Genomic DNA, 10123 nt, shown 5'->3' on the forward strand with positions numbered 1-10123 from the left:
ATGCAGAACTATTACCGCTACAGTCACGGCCGAAAGACATCTGGGGCCCTTTCACATCTTACCTCCTGCGTCAACGGGCAAGTGAGGGTGAGGAAAGAGAAGACGGGGAGGGCGAGGGGAGAGATAATCCTAAATCTACTGACTAGTGATGCTGCTATAGACTGGAACAATACACTACCTACCTCTCTGAAATGTTTAAATCACGTAATCGAAGTTGGGGGCGCGGCTCCCACCGAAGGGCACAGGTGGAGCTGGAATGCAATTGTGCCTCCGAGGAGAAATGCTGAAGAGTCCTACTAGATGCGAGCAGAGCATCACATGTGTCATATTGAACTGAGCGGGCTGCTACACAAGACTTTGTCACAATGACTGCTATTGTTGATAACTTATGATCCGGAACTTGCGTTGACAATTTCTGCGAAGAGCACAGTGGGTGGGTGGGGTGGGAGTTAATGTTTCTTTTTTCTTTCAATTTCACTGTATATGTTCTAATCGACAAAATGTATACAATGAGGCATGGGAAGGTGCTAAAAATCTGCATGAATATTTAATGTGATATGGCCCGATGCTATTACACTGATGTACCGTGCTTTATACAAAAAAAAGGTTTTTGAAACTCAAAAAAAAAAAATAAACCAATTCTGAATGCAGACCCTTCTGAGAAAATGTTTTCATGCTAAGGGAGGTTCCAGACCTCTGGAGCAGTTTGGCACTGTTTGAAGTGCTCAGACATTCTTCTTTGCTGTATTTTTGATCCTCTTTAACTACTATGTGTATTTCCTTCATTGTTGCCTGATTTTGCAAAGGAAGAGGAGAAATTAAGGTGCCTCCAGCAGCTTTCTGCCCTGTTGGTCCTGATTGGTAGAATGGTTTCATGAGAAGGTTAGATTGTTGTATTTAATTGTTTTTTGCTAGCTATTGTACATTTTGCAGTAAAGAGCGAAAAGTATATTCCCCGCCTCGGGGTCCTTAATAGAATTGAAAATTCTTCACATGGCAGCGAAAAACATTACATTTTTTATCCTCATTGTCCTAGATATTCCTATAAAACAGCTCATGTGTGCACATGGTAACTCTAAATTGCAGTCCTTTGCTGACTCCATTTAGAATTGCTGTTTTGAGGCATTTGATTGGCCATGCAGCACTGTAAAAATTGACAAAAGGATGGATTCATACATTCAACTTCTCCAAAACTCTAGAAACGTGTTGAGACAGGCCACTGCACCAATGGATATATTACAAGTATCTAGAGTGCAGGTAAGGAAAAAGAGTTACAAGTGTGGTCTTGTGATGACTCTTGAATTTGGTTTATGTGTGTAGGTTACACTCAGACAATGCCTTATTTGAAGAAATTAGTAATATGTCCTTCCACGATCAAATGAGGGATGAAATCAGTATTAAAAAAAAATATTCTATGTACTATTCTGCAACATGTACACATCTGTGAAACAGTATTTTCTGCTGCCCTTCTGGCACTACACAAATTAAACTAAACATAAATGAACAGTTGCATGCATGCATTGTCACCCTACTATAGCCACCTTCAGAAAATACATGGTTGGAATGGATTAGGGCCTTTAGCAAGAGACCACATGGTCCAGTCATATGCCTATTGTATATGCCTGAGTCTGGCCTGGGTTCTTGAGCATTGCCGTTACAGGCCCTTTGGCTACATATCAGAATTATTTGTTGGTATGGAAGCTTGATAGACATACCATTTCTTTGTTTATGCTCGGCATGGGACTTGAGGTGGCTCTTGGTCAATGGGCTGTTTCTTGAAGCGAATACTCTCTTGTTTACAAAGCTATACCCCATGGATATGGAAACAGAATGCATACATGTGCAAGCAACCATGGGGGAAAGAATGGGAGTATGAAAAATCACACCTCTGTGATTTATGTGGATGAAAATAGTGTATCATGATTTGTGTGCTATCTGTGAACCAGAGAGGTTCAAATGGCAAGCATGGATTGTCAAACAATGCCAAATGCCATTATGCAGTACATTCATGGACCCTAATATTAATGAATAAGTAGAAAAGCTGTAATTTTGACTGTCAACGTTTTATGTGGCTGTATGCTAGAATTATTCTTGTACTTTTGTTCAATAAATGAAATTTGTTATGCCATACTCTTATTAACATTGCATTCATATTTCTCTTCCGAACTTCCAAATTTGAATCAGAATCCAAGCACCATGGTGAATGAAACTACCGTAGAAGACTTTCTGCTTTTAGGTTTCTCTAAAAACAAAAACCTGGAGATCTTGCTTTTCTTTGTGTTTCTGATATTCTACATTCTAACGTTGCTTGGAAATCTACTCATCATTGTGACAGTAAAAGGTGACTCATCTCTTCACTCACCCATGTACCATTTCCTCGGTAACCTGTCTTTTGTTGACTTGTGCTACCCATCTGTCTCTGCCCCTAAGATGCTTGTGAACTTTTTATCTAAAGCAAAAAACATCTCTTACAATGGATGTATGTGTCAAATATTCTTCTTCCACTTCTTTGGCGGTGTGGAGATTTTCATTCTTACTGTCATGGCGTTTGATCGATATGTGGCAATATGCAATCCTTTGCGTTACGCCACCATCATGAGCAGGCGAATTTGCAGCTTACTGGTATTTGCTTGCTGGGTGGGTGGAGCAGTGCACTCCACAGCACAGGTTCTTTCAATGATGACCGTGCCATTTTGTGGACCAAATGAAGTTGACCATTTCTTTTGCGATATCCACCCCTTGCTTACCTTGGCATGCACAGACACTTTCATTATTGGAGCCTTGATTATATCCAACAGTGGGCTGATCTCACTGGTGTGTTTTCTTATACTGCTAATTTCTTACACATTGATCCTGCACACAGTAAGAGGACACTCAACTGAAGGGAAGCGTAAGGCCCTTTCTACATGTGGTGCCCACCTTACTGTTGTTACTATATTTTTTGGACCTTGTTTCTTCATTTACCTGAGGCCCGATACCACATTTTCATTTGATGATATGCTTAACCCTATCATCTATGCTTTGCGTAACGCAGAAGTGAAAATAGCCATGAAGAAACTTGTGAGGAGAAGAATATGTTTTTCATAATATAGCACAATGTGTAATTGTGGCATCTGGCATGTAACTGGCATACAAGAAATTATATATATCAAGAGAGAGGGACTCGGAGTGCATAAGGTCCAGCAAACATGCACTGATTAGGTAATCATGATCACCAAGGTATGCAGTTCCTAGTGGGTACAGATTTGTCTGCTTAGGTCAGTTAAGTGCCACAGAGTCTGAAGGCAGCATTGCTCTGCAGGAACACATGCCCTCGTATCCCTAGATAGGTGTCATGCTTCATCATTCGGCTTTTACTGCACATCGGGCTGGCGCTGCAATGTCCGACAGGCAGCCTCAATGGGGGCTCTTTACCGGAGATCTTATAAGCCAAATGGTGAAGTGTGGGTGTGTGGGTAAAATAGTAGATTGGTGTATTTTCAGTAAATATGTGAAAGAGCAGGATAAAAATAGGACAGGGTATACTCTACAGAAATATTTTAATGATTGAGTCCTACTCACTATGTTAAACTATGTGGCGCTACCTACTAGAAGTGATTTTCTAAGGAAGCTGAAGGTTCATCACCACCCCCTTTTCTGAATCGTTCTTGGCCACTATAGGTGTGGCAGGGTATACTCAGACATGAGTCCCTTGCTCACTGCTCCATCAGGATTCAAGCAAGCCGGGCCGACGACGGCTGAAATGCCAGAAACCGGTCCCCGGAAGCTTGTCTCCTTTCTGGTGAAGAATTGGCTTGGTAGTTTGGTCTGCCCTGTTCCCATGATGCACTGGGCCAGGGACAGACTAATTTGCATATAGCCAGGTTCTGAGCTGGGATGGGGCAGTGAGCTAAATAACGGTGATGGATCAAGCCCTGATCTTTGGACTGGGTAAGAGTGGTCTGCTTAATTCAGACACTCTGTTCATCACCACCACCCCCTTTTCTGAATCGCAATGTCCGACAGGCAGCCTCAATGGGGGCTCTTTACCGGAGATCTTATAAGCCAAATGGTGAAGTGTGGGTGTGTGGGTAAAATAGTAGATTGGTGTATTTTCAGTAAATATGTGAAAGAGCAGGATAAAAATAGGACAGGGTATACTCTACAGAAATATTTTAATGATTGAGTCCTACTCCCTATGTTAAACTATGTGGCGCTACCTACTAGAAGTGATTTTCTAAGGTAGCTGAAGGTCGACATATTTCAAGCGTAATATATATACACCGAACAGGAGTGAGAAGTATATAGTGAGGGTATACCCTCGGCTTCCATATTTTACTATTGAATAAAGACAAGAAGAAGGGAGATACAGTTATTTGTGACATTGTCTGTCTTGCCTGTATTCGAGACAAGTGAGCGTAATGCACCCAGGTAAAGTGGTGCTTGCTTCACAATCTCTCAGACAGTAAACTTTCTCTGAGATTGTGTGAAAAATGAAACTATATATGTATATATATATATATATATATTCCACTAGTTGTTGCTTCCGGTGAACAGGCGTACACCACTAGTATCCCGCAATAAAGAGCCGACCCAAAAGGTGCTGGTGCAAAGTGAAGTTTATTCTTGTAAAGCCAGCGCTGCCGCCATGACGCGTTTCGCCTCCAGGGAGGCTTGATCACATGACAAACTACACATGCTCTGCAAAGCTATTTAAAGTGACAGTGCAATCGATTAGACCATAGGCATGGACGAAATACTATACAATAAGGACGCCACTATCGTGCAAATAATCAAAGAATGTCTCAAATAGAGCAAATGTATCAATGAAAAAAGCACAATCCATAAAATCATGTAAAGCAGATTTCATAGAAAAAAGAGCATATTTACAAGGCAAAAAGACATGATAAACAACCAAACGAAGTATTTACATGACAATTGATATTATCTATGTACAACGGGTGTTTTTTTCATAATCATGTAATGCCCCATGAAAAAACAGCTCATATATGAGTTTTAGCAGCGTTTATCCAAAGCCATATGGAACTGGATCTCAAAAGTAAGGCCCAAGTGGGCAAGTCACATTAGAAGACTCAATAGCCAAAAAAAGTGCAAAAAGAGATAGTGCAAATATATCAATAAAGTGCATAAAGATTTAAAATTTCTCAAATGTTAAAAATATGTACCACAATATCCCAAATTGTAAGAAATTCAATTCATCAGTAAATACAGTTAAACAATATGGGAAGAACCCTATATCAAGAACAATGAAAACTACTGCATCCGGACAGGTCTTATCTATGAGAAACTCCTAATTCCTAAAGACAGGTGTATAAATCCTCTCTATCATTGAGGCCATTAGGGTTCTTGGTGTTGAGCTCCAAGATGTACCTCGTCTCAAGGAGGCGGAGTTTGGCCTCACGGTCACCTCCCCTCCTTGACGGCTCAACACAATCAATCAGAAAGAATTGGAGTTTGTCAGGGATACCAAGATGTTTCTCCTGAAAGTGCCTGGCAACCGGATAGTTCTGATCATGCCCCGTTATTGCCCGTATGTGTTGAAGTATACGCTTGTGGGCGGGCAGCTTAGTGCTGCCCACATATTGGAGCCCACATGGACATTCCAACACATAGATGGCAAACTCGGTTTTACAATTAAGCCATTTGGAGATGGCGGTGGGATGTTGTTGAAAGGGGCTTTGGAAGTGGGTTCTGCTGGTACCCTGTCGGCAGGCTTTGCATTGTGGGCATGTCTTAAAGCCCTTCTTCAATGCTCCCCAGGTTGCAGAAATCTTGGGCTCTAAGGTGTTACTAACCAAGAATTTTGACATGGAAGGGGACTTCCTAAAAGTCAAGATGGGTTTGGTTCCTATTTTGTGACCAATTACTGGGTCACTGCGGACCAAATTCCAATTCTTATTTACGATTTTACGTAAAGCCCCATGTTGACGATTGAATGCTAGGATGAGTCGTGGAGAGCTCGTTTGTCCCTTTACTGTTGTTTGATCCACCAAGTTGACTTTTTTGTATTTGGGGATTAATGCCTCTTGCCTGCTTACTGAGTTAGAGCATCTGATCGCTTTCATAATAATTTCTGAGGAATAACCCCTGTCGAGGAAGCGTACTCTACATGCCTCCTGTGCGGCCGCACATTCGGCATCCGTGCTGCAAATCCGCCGGATCCGGAGCATCTCCCCGAAAGGAATGCTCTGAATCAAATGGGCAGGATGTTGGCTGTTGGAGTGCAGTATGGTATTGCCAGCACTGGGCTTCCGATAGAGCCGTGTACTCAGGGCGGAATCCTTCACAAATATTTCCACATCCAAAAAACAAATCAATTGAGAACTTAGATTAGCAGTAAAATAAAGATTGACATTGTTCACATTGATCAAATTGACAAAGGCCCTGGCACTATCCTGATTGCCTCTCCAAATAATAAAAACATCGTCAATGTAACGTAAGTATAAGGCAATGTTGTTGCACATGAACTCATGGTGCTGGGTGGCGAGGACCTGCTCCTCCCACAGCCCAACGTGTAAACACGCGTAGCTGGGTGAGAAGCAGGCCCCCATCGCCACACCCCTTATCTGATGATATATTACGCCATTGAAAATGAAAAAGTTCTGTTCCAGGCACATTTTGGTCATTTCGACCAGCATTTTATTATGTGCTGTTGGTTGAGGCAGATCTTTATTGAGGTAATAGTCCAAGGCCTTGAGACCATCACCATGCCTGATAGAAGTATAGAGAGATGAAACATCCAATGTCATAAGCATCATATCGTCTTCCCAATCAAATTCTGCAATTTTACTGAGAAAATCAAAAGAATCCTTAACAAATGAACTAAGGTTCCTAACATGATGCTGCAGGAAAAAATCAATGTATTTGGAAACATGTTCCAAAGAGCTGTCTATTGCTGAGATGATGGGGCGTCCCGGCGGTGTAGCAATGTCCTTATGAACTTTGGGAAGTAAGTAGAAGGAGGGGATTACCGGATGTTCTTTTTTGAGGTATCTAAACTCCTCATGCGATAAATTTGTATATATATATATATATATATATATATATATATATATATATATATATATATATATATATATATCACAATCCAATTGTTCCAAAAGAATGATGGCACTCCACTCGGGGAATTTTCAGGGTTTTATTTCATCAACTGTGATCGCCTACGCGTTTCGAACTGAGCGTTCTTGATCACGGCAAGTATTCAGACAATTGGTCCCTTTTCCATTTCTCATTTTATACACATGTGACATGCATTGCACTCTGGGATTGGTAGTTAAATTAAAATAATTCAACTAACTTTATCCATTTATTCTTTGGATGACATGCTCTGGCTTATGCGTTTAATGTCGCACTATGGGGTCCATTAGGATGGCGGGCGGGCACCCTAACGGAGAAGTGGACCGCCCGCTAACAGTGCGGGGGTCCCGAAAAGTGAATTGGAACTTTATTTGTAATATCTGCTGCTTATGCGCATACAGCGTGACATTGCACTTAGCACCGACAGACACATACACTCCCACTCATATATGGCAAATATTGCGGTGGCAAGGGCACTTAGCCCAGGAACCTTCAGCGCTTCCAGCATTGTTTTAGCGTAACATTTGCTATCATAATGTTGAACACTTAGTTCATAAATATACAGACTATCAACACATAGTCGCACAGGGAGCGCGTAGCACCGCATTGCAATCTAGAATGCGGGAGGCGACCCAGGAGCTCATCAGCACGCAAACTAAACAATTAGATATTAATTGCACGGGAGACAAGGGCACTCAGCCCCCAAATCAAAGCAGCAACAAAGTAATAAAAAATCGAGCTGCTACGGAAATCAAGCGGGCAACCAATTTTAAAAAATTTAACATGCCGCTATAAATGCAATATGATTAGAACACATAGTGCGACATTAAACGCGTAAGCCAGAGCATGTCATCCAAAGAATATATGGATAAAGTTAGTTGAATTATTTTAATGTAACTACCAATCCCAGAGTGCAATTTATGTCACATGGGTATAAAATGAGAAAGGGAAAAGGGACCAATTGTCTGAATACTTGCCGTGATAAAGAACGCTCAGTTCGAAACGCATAGGCGATCACAGTTGATTAAATAAAACCTTGAAAATTCCCCGAGTGGAGTGCCATCATTCTTTTGGAACACACCCCGAAGGATTCACACCATTCTCACAGGTGGCAGTGCCGTCAACTAGCACAACGCATTCCTAATTGCCATACGCGTTTCGAGCAGAAGCTCTTGATCACTGGCATGAGAAGGCAGGAAACAGGTTTGTGTAGAACTAGATTTATGAGTGGCAGGACGGGGGCCACTTGGCAAGAGAACTTTCACGAATCCTGGGCAGAAAGTTTGGACTATCAGGACCAGTATGCCTCATTGACAACGCCCACTGGGGCAGGACTCTAATCATTTAAAAAAAGTACGTTCTTTCCAAACCTGGTTCCTGCCCCTCTATGCCAGTGATCAAGAGCTGTTGCTCAAAACGCGTATGGTGAATGGAATGCGGAGCACCTGCTGTTCACACTTCCACGCACGTTGTGGTGTGATTCTGGAGGTGTGTGGCTCCCCACATGGGCAACCTGGATGTTTTATGTTTACAGGGGCTCGCTCGGCCGCGGGGAGCCCCGACGCTGGAGGGCAGATCCTGAGTGCAGGGGATCACCGGCACTCCTTGGGACCTACAGAGCCTCTCACGTGGTGATATTGGAGGCGTGCAGCAGCGGGGTGTCTTCAGTATTGCACCCAACAGGGAATTTTATTATAATGAGCGGCAGGACGGGGACCACTTGGCAAGAGAACTTTCATGAGTCCTGGGCAGAAAGTTTGGACTATCAGGACCAGCATGCCTCATTGACAACGCCCACTGGGGCGGGACTCTAATCATTTAAATAAAGTACGTTCTTTCCAAACCTGGTTCATGCCCCTCTATGCCAGGGATCAAGAGCTGTTGCTCGAAACGCGTATGGCGAATGGAATGCAGAGCACTTGCTATTCACACTTCCACCCACGTTGTGGTGTGATTCTGGAGGTGTGTGGCTCCCCACATGGACAACCTGGATGTTTTTTTGTATATATATATATAAATATATATTACTTACTCGCGGTCGCCAGTTGGAAGTTACAGTTAGAACCTTGTTTCTATACAAAAAGCATTTTTTCTTTCGCCAATATCTTTGGTACCGGTTTACAAATCTTCGCGAAATCTTCAAAACTAATGGGGCGTTCTGGTCTGCTCCTGTCTTGAAAGTTTCAGGGTGATTTGTCAAGCGGGGGCCGAGAAAAAAGGGGGGTCCCAAAACGTCTTTACTCCATGTTAGTTTCCATAGGAAAATTTAGACCAGGCTACAGCCCGAACTGCTGAACAGAATTACACCAAATTTGGGAAAAAGGTAGCTTTTGGTCCAGAAAGTGTTCTTTTGTTTAAATGGTGTAAATCCGTTCAGTAGTGTTTGAGAAATTGAAAGATTTACAGATATTGATATTTGACAATTGTGAGAATTGATTGGCTGAATCTTCTCGATCTCGAGCTTGTTTCTGATTGGCTGCCAACGCTTCAAACCAGGGAGCATTGGCAGCCATCTTGTGACTCTACTCCTGAGGGGCTTTGGGGGCTCAGATGCCCTGTCACCAGTGATCAGGAAAACAAAACTGGGTCCTTACTCTTAACCAGCAAGGCTAAGCCAAATCTACTGAACCAACGACACAACTGCCAGTACTGGGCTTCACTTAATTCCTATTTTCCAAAGATCTGTTATGAATAAAACATATCAGTCTGTTTTAACTTACGTCACTAGTTTATTTTAGTCATTTTTTTCACTAGTCAAAAAGTTTTTCATTTTTTCAAAGACATTTCTTGTGCATATACAAAATATATACAAAATATGTACAGACTACTACAAATTCTTACAATGACAAACAATATCTTTGCAACTATACACCACATCCACAACATAACTTACTCACTCCATACATTCAACCCACATTCGAATAACATACAACATATACCTCTGAGGTATAGGCCAATGTCAACAGGAGTACTTCATTAAACACATTCATGGAGCCTACGTTTTTTCATATGACTTGTATGTTCAAAAAACAAAATCAGTTGGAAT

At 42.0% G+C, this 10123-nt stretch overlaps 1 protein-coding gene across 1 annotated transcript; it reads left to right on the forward strand.

Annotated features, from left to right (window-relative positions):
• The first annotated feature begins 2196 nt into the window (after positions 1-2196).
• Positions 2197-3087, forward strand: LOC144766793 (olfactory receptor 4S2-like). The gene has a single exon (XM_078650524.1). It carries the CDS (start codon positions 2197-2199, stop codon positions 3085-3087), a length of 891 nt encoding a protein of 296 aa, XP_078506650.1.
• Positions 3088-10123: the final 7036 nt, after the last annotated feature.

Source organism: Lissotriton helveticus, chromosome 7 (assembly GCF_964261635.1).
Source record: "Lissotriton helveticus chromosome 7, aLisHel1.1, whole genome shotgun sequence".
NCBI lineage: Eukaryota > Metazoa > Chordata > Amphibia > Caudata > Salamandridae > Lissotriton > Lissotriton helveticus.

Bases quoted from the DNA above. Each gene is read 5' to 3' on its own strand.
- LOC144766793 (XM_078650524.1), top strand. From the start codon at position 2,197: ATGGTGAATGAAACTACCGTAGAAGACTTTCTGCTTTTAGGTTTCTCT.